The 14,352-nt window shown below is 43.1% G+C and overlaps 1 protein-coding gene across 3 annotated transcripts in view; it reads right to left on the minus strand.

Annotated features, from left to right (window-relative positions):
• RNLS (renalase, FAD dependent amine oxidase) overlaps positions 1–9,885 on the minus strand; it is a 269,551-nt gene extending 259,666 nt beyond the window's left edge. For all 3 annotated transcript variants that reach the window (XM_032883033.1, XM_032883032.1, XM_032883034.1), the window contains exons 1-4: positions 9,743–9,885; positions 8,335–8,440; positions 7,537–7,679; positions 1,554–1,712 (exon numbers count right to left, since the gene is read on the minus strand). In XM_032883033.1, the coding sequence (XP_032738924.1) occupies positions 1,554–1,712; positions 7,537–7,679; positions 8,335–8,440; positions 9,743–9,860 (526 nt within the window). In that variant the 5' untranslated portion in view covers positions 9,861–9,885. The remainder of the gene's footprint in view (positions 1–1,553; positions 1,713–7,536; positions 7,680–8,334; positions 8,441–9,742) is intronic.
• Between the last annotated feature and the right edge of the window lie 4,467 nt (positions 9,886–14,352).

Raw genomic sequence — 14,352 nt, forward strand, 5'->3', positions numbered from 1 at the left:
AAAATAGTAGCTCCATGTCTTCTGTAAAAAGGGAAGTGAGGAGGAAGCAGTGCATAAGGGAAAACCCAGACCACGTGTAATCAACAGGGAAGTCTCTCACGGGAGTGATGGTATTTGCATTGATCCAAAAGGGCAGACGTGATTTAAAAGGGGGGCAGGGTGAGAAGGAAATGCAAAGAAAGCAAAGGCTCAGGGCTGCTCACAGTTGGTAGGAAGGCGAGGCCTGTCACTGACTAGCACATCTGAGCACGTTACTCAGTTATTGTGGGTCTAAGGTGATTTCCCTGTGACACTGTGGGGTTTCGTGAATTACAGTCGCAGTTTTATGTGTGTTTTGCGCTCTTCTTCAGAGTCCTCTCGGGTTTTAAAATTCTGAGGGGACCTGCACTTCAGAAAGCGTCCACGAGGTGGCAGCACGTGGCTACGTAGATGGACGTCTTCCGCAGGGGAACTATAACGCAACCGGGTAATAATCACACAAGCACTATTTAAGGCTCTCGGGAAAACACAGAGAGGAGACGTGAACAGTCCTCATACTGAGCTCCGCGTTGAGATTTAGAACTTAAAGGGAAACCAGATGTTTTTGAGCCCTGCGTTTTAGGGGCACCTGGGTGGCTCAGTCTGTTGAGCACTGGACTCTTGATTTCAGCTCAGGTCAGGATCTCAGTGTCAGGAGAGGGAGCCCTGCTTGGCTCCCCGCTTAGTGGGGAGTCAGCTTGAGATCCTCTCCCTCTGCCCCTCCCCTGTACTCCCTCACCCTCCCTCCCTCCCAAATAAATAAACAATCCCTTTGTTTTAGACCCACAGGTGGTAAAGGATTACTGTGGAGTGTTCTGTTTTAACCCTTTATAGCTAGGGTGGCTTCTTTACAATGAACTAAACACAGGCTTATTTGCATGGGGTCCAATTCTGATTTGAGCTGATAAAACCGGAAGAAACTTACCCTCCCTCAAGTGTACCAAGTCAATCATTCGTAAACATTTTCTTTTCTTTCTTTTTTTTTTTTTTTTAAGATTTCATGTATTTATTTGAGAGAGAAAGAGAGAGAGAGCACAAGCAGGGGGAGCAGCAGGCAGAGGGAGAAGCAGACTTCCCGCTGGGCAGGAAGCCCAATGAGGGGCTCAATCCCAAGACCCTGGGATCATGACCGACCCTGAGATCATGACCGGAGAAAAAGGCACATGCTTGACCAGCTGAGCCACCCAGGTGCCCAATGCGATCAATTCTTGTATCATAAAAACCTTCTTATCTCCAGGATGGACACAAAGAAACTGGTCTTCCTTTAGGCCAATCAACTGCATGTTCATCAAAAATATTTACGTCTTAAAAGCAAGGGCGGTAAGAACAATGTTCAAGATTTAACCGGTTAAAAAAAATTCTGTGGATTTAAGTTTAACCTTGACTAACATCACAGGCAAGGCCATAGCATCAGTTTCTAAAACACACAAATCAATAGAATCCACAATGTGCCTTTTGCTGAGAGAGTTACACTAAGCTCACGCCCCGTGAGAGGAACCCCACTCCGTGAGGTGGACGGCCAGGCCGGGACTCACAGTTTGCGATGTCGCCTTGGAGCTGCAGAATCTGGGGAACCGGCATCGTGAGGACGACGATATCAAACTGCTCGGGGGGACCTGTTTCCTTGGAGACTTCCCACTTGTCATTCCGCAGGTTGACCTGAGTCACATGGTGTCTGAAGCAGACATCAGCACCTGTTCCAAAAGCAAGGTCACGTTCACATCCTCAGGGCTTCCAGTATGAACAGGCAGAGAGAGAGAAGTTACAGACTGGATCCATTCAGGGGAACTGAACAGTGAAGGTGCCCTTCTCGGGGCTCACTTCCCCATTAGGTCGGAATTCCTCTCCTTCCCTCTTAACCCGAAAAAGGTGTCTGTGAACGAGATCCAAGCTCTCGTTAGTGGATCAATTTACCTTTATTAAGAATTGGAATGAGGGGGCACCTGGGTGGCTCAGTAGGTTAAAGCCTCTGCCTTTGGCTCAGGTCATGATCCCAGGGTCCTGGGATCCAGCCCCACATGGGGCTCTCTGCTCGGCAGGGATCCTTCCTCCCTCTCTCTCTCTGCCTGCCTCTCTGCCTACTTGTGATTTCTGTCAAATAAATAAAATCTTAAAAAAAAAAATTAGAATGAAGAGAAATACGGTTGAGAATGTCCTCTCATCGCATTTTTCTTCTTTATCACCAAGGTATTTTGATAATTACCTGAGTAGTTATTTGACTAATATTTTCTTCCCTATTAACCTGTGAGCCCCCAGGGAAGGAACCATGTCTGCTCTGTGTCTGTGAAGACCGTATCTCATACACAGTAGAGTACCCGCCACATACTGGGATTTCATAAGGGCCTGTTGAAGAGAATGAATCAGGAACCATAAACCAAAAGATAAGAAAACATCCCTGGATCGCTAAGTCTCCGTGAGACCAAGCACTTACCTCACATCTCAATTACCAGAAAACTTGGATTTGTTTTTACAAATCTACTTGTATGCAGTCTCAGGAACAGAAAAGCAAGAAATGAAGAAAGAACAAGACACAAAAGCACGTTGGAAGATCTCATTCATCATTTCCAGGGGACACCGCAGCATCCCAGCCACGCAACATTTGGCTTATGTCCGCCTGGCCCTGAAGCTTCCTTCCTGCGGCGACTCCATCCTCCTCCCCTAGAAGGTCCCTCCGCCGTCGTTCTGACATTGATTCGGAATATCTGCCTGTGTCAGGTATGTCTTATCCATCCAAAACCACTCATTTCCTCCATGTCACGTCTCTAGACCTCAGATGCTTTCACTGTCCCTGGAATCCCGCGGCAACACTGTGAACATTCACAGTTTTTAAATCAAACGCAAATACATTAGAAGGAACAAGGTGCTAACTAGGCCCAGGGGTCCATCTCTTCGAGGCAATTAGCTTCCTTCCGTTCATACACTGGAGCAAGGGCTAGTAAACAGCCTCCAACCTGCCTGCTTGCCCCGAGGCCCCTTCAACTCCCACCTGCCGGCTCCAGGCCGGCCTGAATCATTCCCTTCACTTGGTTCTATTTATTTAGGGTGCCGTGGGAAAGAGCGGTGCACGGTTACTGACGGTGGTGAGCAGGCGTGCGTGTTTCAGGGAACTGAAGTCCACGGACCTAGAACTTCTCCATACCCAGCCGGATGTCCTGGGCATTCATCCCAAGGGTCCCAAAGTATTCTGCAAGGTGTACGTCCGTGGTTCTCTTAAGTGTGGGCCCCAGGCCGGCAGCACTGGCGGCACCTTGCATCCTGGTACAAAGGTGCGTTCTAGACCTAAGTAAGCCAGACCTACTGGACCAGCATCTCTGCTGCTCGGGCCGCTGTTCTCGGAAGTTGTTCTGCTCAATATTGGTTTTAGAGATTGGAACACATTCGAAAGCATATGTGATTAGTCGTTTCCCACACAGATAATTTCCTAGAAGTCTGGTCCAATCAAAACCGGGCTGGTTCATCCAATAGACTGTGGAGTTATAAATTTTATCGATTCCAAACTGTAGAATAGTTTTGGAATGACTCAACAATTTGATTCTTATGCAAGGTCAACTTCATTAAGGAGATTATTTTTTTAAACCAACATGTAGCAAAAGGTTTCTATGTACCTGGCCTACTACTTGCTTGCGTTGACAATGAATGTGTTCTATCCCACAGTCCTCACGATAACACTTTGCAGTGGGTACTGTGATTACTCTTATTTCTTCCAATGAAAGAACCAGGGTATAGATTTTTAAACTTTCCTATTATTACATAGCTAGGAAGGGGTTAGTTAGTTCCAGGTCACTCCGATTCCAGAAACTCTCTCACTTATGTTGTGGAAACATGAAAACACTCTTGTGGATCATGTAGTGGAGAGAAAACTTCACAGAAGTTTAAAGGATGTTTAAAAGGACACAATTACAAAATTTAAAATAGTATAGTAAGGTCTATAAATTCTTTAACAACAGATTTGGGTAAACAGGGGAAAAAGACTCTTTAAGTATTAGGAAGATAATATTAAAATAAATCATTTACATACACTCAAATTATATAGATCTTGAACTCGATTATGTAAAAATTCATCTTTTAAAAAAGGAGAAAGTAGGTCACAAAATGAACTTATTGTGACATTTTTCCTGCGATTTTTCTGTATCTTCCAAATTTTCAACCAGTAGTATGTAATCTTTTTTAAAAATTACCTTTTGAAGTAAATAATATTTTACATAGGGATAAAAAAGTCTATAAAACCATTGTCTCAAGAGGCTGTACAAATGGAAAATATAAACAGGTTTTCACTAAGAATTGGTTAAATTAAAACTGATAATCACCTAATATATATATTAAATGTATTTCACAACTATATTAAATACATTTAATATATACTCCAATGTACATATGTACATATACATGTATAGAAATAAATACAGAAATTTGTGTATCATGATACCTACGTGCCATGTACAGGGTAGGTTAAACTCTATGTGAGTCACAAATAATTAAATATGATCTCTTTTCCCAAGAGCTTCCAAAGCAAAACTGGAAGATAAAATATATATTCTCCCAAACACCTACCAAGAGAAGGATGTAGGTACTGTGTATTCAAGGACTGTTCCTCTGCCAGAAGAATATCAGATGTAAGAGGGCAAGGACTTTGGTTTTTGTATCCTTAGCACCTAACACAGCATCTGGCATATAGGAAGTACTCAGTAAGTGTTTACTGAAGGGATGTGTGCGTTCATGGACGGATGGATAGGACATATAATACAGCTAGTAAGTACTTGAGGCTTTCAGTAAATAGGCACATCCAAATTGGGTCAAATCATGATGGAAATGAGATTTTTAAAAGTTAAATGGTGGCAAGAGATGAAGCTGACGGTGACATTCTACAAAATATCCAATGCTATCACATTCTGTAAGGGTTAATTTTATGCACTAGCTTGACTGGGTCATGGAGTTCCCCCCCCAAGATATTTGGTCAAATATTATTCTGGCTCTGTCTTTGACAATGATTTTGGATGAGATTAACATTTAAATTGGTAGAATGAGTAAGGTAGATTACCCTCCCTACTTAATGCCCATGGCTCTCATCCAGTCTTTGGCACGTATGAAACAAAAAGACTGACCCTCCCCAAAAGGAAAGAATTCTTCCTGACCGACAGCCTTCAAACTGGGAGAAGGGGTTGTTGGGGGTTTTTCTACCCCCTGTATTGGGATTTGCCAATTCATCCTGCAGATCTTGACACCTGCCAACCTCCCTAATCACGAGCCAATTCTTTATAATAAATCATATATATACAAATATATCCTATTATATATATTTCTATATATAATACAATATAAATATATATTATATTATATATTTTACATTATATATTATATATTATATGATCATATTAGATATATTATATACATTATAATATATTAAATATTATATAATTATATTTAAATTTTATATATTTATATATATTTATATAAATACACACACACACACACACATCCTATTATATCTAGCTCCTGTTGGCTCTGTTTCTCTGGAAAATCCCAAGTAATACACCATCATTGCCTGAATTCTCGATGGAGAAGCTGTCTAACCAGAATGACATCTACTATGTCCCCATGCTGTATGTATATCGAATCTAACCGACCCCTCCCTTGCCTGCTATCAGGGATTCTTGGGGTTCTTAAAAAGTAAAACTTGATGAAGAAAATCAAAACAGTAATTATTTTTGAAATAGTTTATGGAACAAAACGTCTCAGCACCTTTCATCAGTGATCTTGAATTGGGCAACTTACTTAATTTATGATTCATCAAGAAACTTACTTCTGTTTAAAGAAAACAATTAGGGGCGCCTGGGTGGCTCAGTGGGTTAAGCCTCTGCCTTCGGTTCAGGTCATGATCTCAGGGTCCTGGGATCGAGTCCCGCATCGGGCTCTCTGCTCACCAGGGAGCCTGCTTTTCCCCCTCTCTGCCTGCCTCTCTGCCTACTTGTGATCTCTCTCTGTCAAATAAATAAATAAATAAGTAAGTAAATAAATAAATAAATTTAAAAAATATTTAAAAACAACAACAACAACAACAAAAATGTTGGGCTCCTGGTGGGCTCAATCAGTGAAGCATCTGCCTTAGGCTTAGGTCATGTTCCCATGGCCTGAGATTGAGTTCTGGGTTGGGCGCCCTGCTCAGCGAGGAATCTGTTTCTCCTTCTGCCTGCTGCCTCACGCACATGCGCTCTCTCTCTCTCTCTCTCACAAAAATAAATAAAATCTTTAAAAAATTAAAAGATTAAAAAAAATTGTTTATCATCCAAGATCATTTATCAACTATTCTAAAAAAGGTCATTTTCAAAACATTCATAAAATACACAAAGAATAAATGAAAATCCTAATAGAAAAGGGACAAAGTCATAAATAAGAAATTCAAGAAAAAAGGTGGAAAGAGCTCAGTAAAAACACAAAGATGCATGAACTCAGTCATAATTACATAAGTACAAATCAGAACACAAAAAGACACCAGCTTTAACCTGCCCCACTGGCAAAAATTTAAAATTTTTAGTTATAAAATACCTAGATGCGCAGAGAGAGAAATTTTCATTCACTGCTTTTTAAAATTTTTTTAAAAGATTTATTTACTTATTTTAGAGAGAGAGAGAACACGAGTGGGGGCGCAGAGGGAGAGGGAGAGAATCTCAAGCAGATTCCCCACTGAGCTTGAAGTGGGGCTCCATCTCACCACCCTGAGATCATGACCTGAGCCAAAACCAAGAATCAGATGCTTAACTGACTGAGCCACCCAGGTGCCTCCTCATTACTGCTGATGAGATATTCTTTAAAAGGAGCAGATGGAACCACCTAGTTTAATTAAAAATTCACAATACCATTTGACACAGCAACTGTCCTGTTAGAAACTGGTCCTACAGATAGGCCTAAAGAAGTGTGTCACACTTAAACAATGCAGCAATATCGGTATTAGCAAAAACCAAAACAACCCCTCACCCCTCCAACAACCTAAATATTTTCCAGAAAGCTAATCCTGACATAAGCAATGAATTTATTTATTCATAAAGAAATCATATAACACTGAACAGGCACTGAGAAAAATGAAGCATATTGAATTTGTTGTTATGAAAACAGACCTAAGATATGATTCAGTTGATGATGATGTATTAGGATTTTCCAGAGAAACAGAACAAATAGGAGACAGACAGATAGATAATGGGGGGGGGGCTGATTAATTACAAATACCAAACAAGGTGTCGGTTTATGAAAAATAATCCCATTGGTATACTTAAAAAGAATAAATATAAACACACATGAATAAATAAATAGAGGCAGCCATGTAAATCAATATACAGATGCATAAAGTTCTTTCTAGAAGCATACATTGAAAACTATTATTAGGGATAAAAGAAAATCAGCTATTGGTAAAGAGAAGAACATCTATTTTATAACTTTCTTTATAGTATTCATATTTAATTATGTTTACAACTTTTATCTTTAAATGCCAATAGTAAAAGAAAGCAGAGAAACTCCTATCCCCACCTGATTCTTTCAAGTAGTGCTTAATAATTGAAGAAACTCCTTGAGGTGCCACAAAGTTACAGTCTCCTTCTTTCATCACCATCCCTTCAATAGGAGAGGTCAGAGGCTTCAAAATGCCAAGAGCTAACAGGTCATCATAAAAACTGAAATAAATCAATATATATGATATAATTAAATACCACTGTTAGCTTAAAAATACTGTATTCTCTTCCAAGAATTCTTAGAGAGTATCACTCTACATAATAACTAGAAATCTTCATATGATCGACTCAGTGCATGTTTTATGTTAAAAAAACAATTCAAGGGGCACCTGGCTGGCTCAGTCAATAGAGCAGGGGACTCTTGATCTTGGGGTGGTGAGTTCAAGCCCCACGTGGGGCACAGAGCTGCCTTAAAAAATCAGTAAACCATCATCCAGGTGAAGAACAGAAACGTTTTGCCAATCTATAAATCTCGCTGACATTAGCTGAAGGCCTATTTTCTTGTATATCTCAAAATTACAGTGAACATAGAAAGGTATGCAGTTCCCCCAGGACTAGTTGTCCTCTTTGCCAACACAGCACAGTAATTCATATTTAAATTGAGCCCTGGATGTAGCATCTCTTCCAGTCTCCAGGACCACCCTTGGGAGGCACGGACTCTGGCTTTCCCACTTTACTCAGGCTAATGCCATCAACAACGTTATTATAATATCTTCACTATATCACAAGGGGCAAGGTGTCACTCTGTTAATAATGGATGATTTCTATCTTTTTACATCCTATGGGCATGAAGATTGATTCCTGCCAACTAACTCACCTTTGGTGTTGCTTGGCATAGTGAGGTGTGCAGGTGATGTACTGGGCACCCAAGTCAACCGTGCTCTGTGGATTATAAGGGCTCCTGGCTGTCGTCATTCTTCCCCCTTGGATTCATTCACAAGAAACATCTTAGTGCATCAGAATGACCCTTCTGCAATGAACGCCTCAATTATAAAGCCCAGGGTGGGCCAAAGAGATTAGGGCTGTATTAAAAGAGGACTTTGTTGTACTTTTCTGTTTTAGTTTTGGGCTTTGTCCTCTACCATCGTTAGGACAACTTGGTCACTGCGAGGTATTTTTAAAGAGGACACATGGATGGTGCAGCGGTGTTCAGCGCTGTGCCTGGCCCCTGGATTCACACATTTAAACAACAGGAATGGGTGCGTGGAGAACATCCAACGAAATAACGCATGAGATGTCAGAATAATCACTGGGAGCATGTTTTCACTCCCGCAAACGGGTTTCGTGAGAAAAAAAGGAGTCTGTCAACTAGATCTTGGTAGTCCTGGTCCAAGGGCACTTTGGGATCCTCGACATGTGCAGATGGCCTGGAAGGCACGGCCAGGCCAAGACCAAAAACAACAACAACAACAACAACAACAACAAAAACCGCGCACCGGCCAAAGGGGTAGGCCCAAGCTGTGCAAACTGCCAGAGCTCCTGGGCTGCCCTCGGGGTGGCACACCTCCCGCTCCTCCTCCCTGACCCCGCGCGCGGGACTCTTGCCGCTCTTGGTCCCCCCACCTGTGCTCCTCCCGCCATGGCTCCTCCCGCTCTTCCCGGACCCTGACCAAGGTTCCCTCTCCTGCTCCCCGCCCCCGCCACGCCCACTTCTCCAGCCTTGGGCTCCTCCTGCTCCTCCCGGACCCTGGACCCTGACCGAGGCTCCCTCTCTCCCTACCCCCTCTCTCCTCCTACCCTAGGTTCCCTCCTCCTCCCTCACCCGCGCGGGGCTCCTCGCCTCCCGCCCCAAACCCCCACTCCTCATCCCGGGTGTCCTCCCTCCTCACACTCCTGACCCCGCGCGGGGATCTTCCTACTTCCCCTAGTGGCCCCCCTCCTCCTACCCAGGGCTCCTCCCGCTCCTCCCTCCCCCGCCCCGCGGGACTCCTCCCGCTCCTCCCTCCCCCGCCCCGCGGGGCTCCTCCTCCCGCTCCTCCCTCCCCGCCCCGCGGGGCTCCTCCCACCCCCTCGCTCCCGGCCCGGCTCGGGGTCACCGCCTACTCCGCCCCCCTCGGGCCTCTCCGGGGAGCTGGAGGCTCCAGTCACGTGACCGGGCGTGCACCGCGCACGTCGCCGCCGGGAGGTGGCGGCCGCGGTGACCGGATCGTCCCATAGACCTTCCGGGGTGGGCCGCCCACAGGCGCCGGCTTCCTTTCCCCGGTTTCGACCACCCCACGACCCACCTGAGTCCCCAGCCTCGTCCCACACCGTGAGGTGCACTGGACGGGGTGCCTCCTTCCTGAGCAGCGCTGCGCACAGGCTTCCCGTCAGCCCGGTGCCCACGATGAGCACCCGCGCCATGGCCCGGGGTCTCGGGGCGAGGCTGCACCGGAATCCGCGCTCCAGGCCTGCCCCGCCCCGCCCCGCCCCGCCCCTCCCCGCCCGCGCGCAGTGCGGCCCGCTGGCCTCCAGGGGGCAGACGGCAGGCGAGCGGGCCGCGGGGCGGGGCGGGGCGGCGCGGGGCGGGGCGGGCCACGCCCGGGTGCTCCCGAGCCTCGCGGAGGGGGCAGGGATGCAGGATGGAGCGTGACAGCGCCGCCCCAGGGCGGAGCCGCCGCGGGAGTGACCGCGCAGTCCCGCAGTGCGGAGGGAGGGACCCGGAGGGATCCGGAAGGCCGCTGCTCACCTCCTCCGGAAGCATGTGTGAGTGCAGGAGCTGTCCTTTTCAGATTGGCCCCGGGCTCTGTGGCTGCCCTGTAACCCTGAGCCTCAGTTTCTCCATCTATCAAATGGGGACCGTAACGTCTGCGTGTCAGATTTCACCAGAAAACTTGAGATCACTCGGCTCCTCGGTACATATTTTAGAACACATTCCACGTGCTCTGAGGTATATAAAGATGAGCAAGTCAAGGACACATGACCGGTTGGTTTCCCTTCAACATTGTCCTGGAAATTCTCAGTGAAACAACAAAAAGCAATGAGAACTATGAACCATTAAAAAAATAAAGAATTCTGCTGGGGTGCCTGGGTGGCTCAGTGGGTTAAGCCTCTGCCTTCAGCTCAGGTCATGATCCCAGAGTCCTGGGATCGAGCCCCGCATCCGGCTCTCTGCTCTCTGCTAGGCAGGGAGCCTGCTTCCACTTCTCTGCCTGCCTCTCTGCCTACTTGTGATCTCTGTTTGTCTAATAAATAAATAAAATCTTTAAAAAAAAATTCAGTCACCCTAGATTGTAGATAAATTATTACCTGGAAAACTAGAGAAACTGGATAGCTATGAGAAGTGCTAAGAAAGTTGACAGTGGTAGCCAGATAATGAAAACATTTAAAAATTAAAAGTTTTACTTTATACCCCCTTATGAAGAAATTACCATACATCAAATTGGTGGTGGACCAATAGTACATATATCTGATAAAAGAAAAGAAAATATAGATGAAATATAGAAGAATTACAGCCTGTGAAAAGACATAAGAATAAAAGAGCTGGACAGAAAAACATTAAATACATAGTTATTTACAACTTGTGTGTTACAAAATGCACAGGACAAAATATAAATAGCAAACCGGAGTAGAGTTTGATAATATATCAAAAATCCTAAAACTCTGTCCTTTGAATGAAACATACCAGGTCTAGATATTTATCTGGGGGAAATAATATATAGCTATACATTAAGATTTACATAAAAATGTGTTAACCTCAATATTATTAGAAACATTGATGTCTAGGGGCACCTGGGCGGCTCAGTTGGTTAAGCAACTGCCTTCGACTCAGGTCATGATCCTGGAGTCTGGGAATTGAGTCCTGCATCGGGCTCCCTGCTCAGCAGGGAGTCTGCTTCTCCCTCTAACCTCTCTCCTCGCATGCTCTCTCTCTCAAATAAATAAAATCTTTAAAAAAAAAAAAAAAGAAACATTGATGTCTATAACCAATGAAGTTACTAAGAAAATATGGCTTTAAATGTTTAAGGACGTACAGAAAATTACTCATTCTATAATGTTGAAACACTGGCTACAAAACTAGCAAAATCCCAGAGTTTTACAAACATACACGGAGACGAGTATGACTGCAGTATTAGAGAAATTCGAGAGGAAACAGATGTATCTACATTTATCTATTAATTTAAAGGTTTTATAAAAGCATATGCATCTATTAATTTATTTGTCATAAACAAAATAAAGCTGATATTCTAGACAGAAGAATTTAATCAATCCCTGCTTTAAATTTGTTTATAGTCCAAGAGATTTCACAACCACATGCTAAAGACCTCAGAACTGCCTGGAAAGGAGATTTGAGGTAATCTAGTTCAACTGCGCTCTGCCACCAGCATTTTACATAATGTAAATATAGACACTAAGTTAAAGTGAATTTGCCCACATTTACCTACTATTTCAAGGATGAGACCAGAGCAGGTCCTCCTGAGTTGTTTTGAGTCTGTTCTCAAACAGGTCCTGCTTCCTCATTTCTTGTACAATCAGGCCTAAAACCTCATGGTCATCTTCAATAGTTTCTCTTTTGTCACTCTTATTAACTATTGGTCCTCTGGTGTTTTTGACCTTTTCTCCTCTGTCTCCTATATTCAATCCCATGCAATTCTACACCAGAAAAATCAAGCTTCACTTTTTTTCTTTTTCTTTCTTTCTTCTTCTTTTTTTGTTTTTGTTTTTGTTTTTGTTTTACCCCAGGCTCAGTTTCACGACCCTGAGCTGAATCACACCCTGATTGTGTCCTGAGCTGAAATCAAGAGTGGGACACTTAACAGACTAAGCCACCAAGCCGAGGTGCCCCAAGCAGTCATTACTTCTTAGTTATAATTAATTCATTATTATAATGACTTTTTATTATTATAATGACTATTATTTCATTATTATTATTATGACTTTCTCCCCTTTCCTAATCTATGTTCTCCACTGAGCTTCTGGGTCAGCCACTACCATTCTCAGAAAACTTGCCGTAGCACTCAGTTTCATACAGAACCAAGTTCAACTGCTTGGCATAAAAACTGTTCAGTGATACTTCCCCAACCTATCGTTATATCTTAACCTTGGTAATCTTCGTATGTCCTGTGCTATAGCTAAATGGAATTATTTTATGTTCCCCAGTAGATTTTCCACACATCTGTGAAAGCGGTAAACCTTTGTTTATGTAGTTCTTGAGTACAGAGGATACTTTCTTTGACTTGTATTTCTGGCATTGTTCATTTGCATGAATTCTTCACTCTTTTTCTGGTGTGATCAATAATAGGTTCTTTACAAAGTATGTAGAATTGGGGATGGTTATGAGCACTGAATGAAGGTGGCTATCACGGCTTGTGATTTCTCATTAGTCTTTAAGGACTAGTATAACCACCCACCTTATCCCCATCCCCAATCTCCAGAATGGGTTCTATCAGCCCAGAGCTATAACTCTAGGGTTGTAGGTCCACGGTTGGCTACTGGTACTAGTGCATCTTTCTGGGACATTTGAGAATGACTAGACAACTAAAGAAAGTAGGATTGCAAAATAGCTAGGACAGGCTTCTGTATTTACTCTTCCTAGCCACCTTGACCTTTTCTCTTCTTTCCTGTTCCTGATCTTTGCAAGGCTGGCTCTTTCTGTTCATTTAAGTCCCGCTTAGAAGTCACCTAAAGGAAGCCTTCTTTAACTATTTGACTTAAAAGAACCACCCTGTGACTCTATTCCCCCAGCCTGTTTCATTTTCTTCATGTTACCTAATCACTTTTAGAAGTTATCTTGCTTTCTTGCCTACTTCTTTGTTGTTTACTTAATAGAATTTAAGAGGAGAGAAACATTGTCATAGTCAATACGGTATCCCTGGCAACTAGAATCAAAGTCCGAATTCTCAGACACAGAGCTCAGTAACTCTTTGCCTAGAAGGTATACAAGCCATTCAAGAATTATGCTTAAAGATAGATAGTCCGAATGGTAATTCAGTGGGTCAGTTTCAGTATTGAAAATACTTTCTCAGAGAGTGCTTTTTTATGGTATAATATGACTGTAACAATATAAAAATATCTTGCCAGTCAGCAAAGGATGTCTGCTTGTGTGAGGCACACACAGCTGTCTGTTCTCATTAACCGTGTTATTGATAACTTCGATAATCATTAATGGCAAATCAGTTTTTGATGGCATAAAATCAAGGTGAATAGCCTCATAGGGTTACTTTAAGATCAGGAATTTAAGAGATTTCAATAGAAGTCACTGAAACAAATTTAACAACAACAAAAAAAAATGAAGGAGGTTATTTGAAGTCTTACCTTTGTATCTAGAAAACAATTTTACAGAATCAAGGAAAGAGAGCTTAGAATTTTACTGGGCTTAGGTACCTGGGTGCCTCAGTTGGTTAAATGCTTTCTTGATCTTAGCTCAGGTCTTGAACTCAGGGCTGTGAGTTCAAGCCCCGTGTGCAGCCTACTTAAGAAAAAAAAAATTATACTTGGACTTAAGTTCATTCTGAGTTAATGGTATAATAGAGCTGTTAAGACAAAAAGCTAAATATAAACCTAAGCTATGATAAATGGATTAGAGTGTACAGAATAAGGAAAGTGATAGTCCCACACTATTTACACTGCTCAGAACACATTTAGAATACCAGGTTCAGTGCTGGGCCCCAGATTTCAAAAGGATCATTGAGAAATGGGGCCATTCCAAGGAAAAATGTCCAGGATGGTATGCGGACTTGAAATTATCTTGCTTGAATAGGTAAGAGGGATAAAGATTGCTAGATTGCTAGCCTGAAGAAAACGTCAGGAAAACATGAAAACCATCTTCAAACATGTAAAAGATCTTAAGAAAGAAAAATAATTGGATACCTCAGTATACTAAAATCAGTTGATGAAAATTATAAGAAACTAGATT

Source organism: Lontra canadensis, unplaced genomic scaffold (assembly GCF_010015895.1).
Source record: "Lontra canadensis isolate GAN:19392208 unplaced genomic scaffold, GSC_riverotter_1.0 scaffold85, whole genome shotgun sequence".
In the NCBI taxonomy this organism is placed as follows: Eukaryota; Metazoa; Chordata; class Mammalia; order Carnivora; family Mustelidae; genus Lontra; species Lontra canadensis.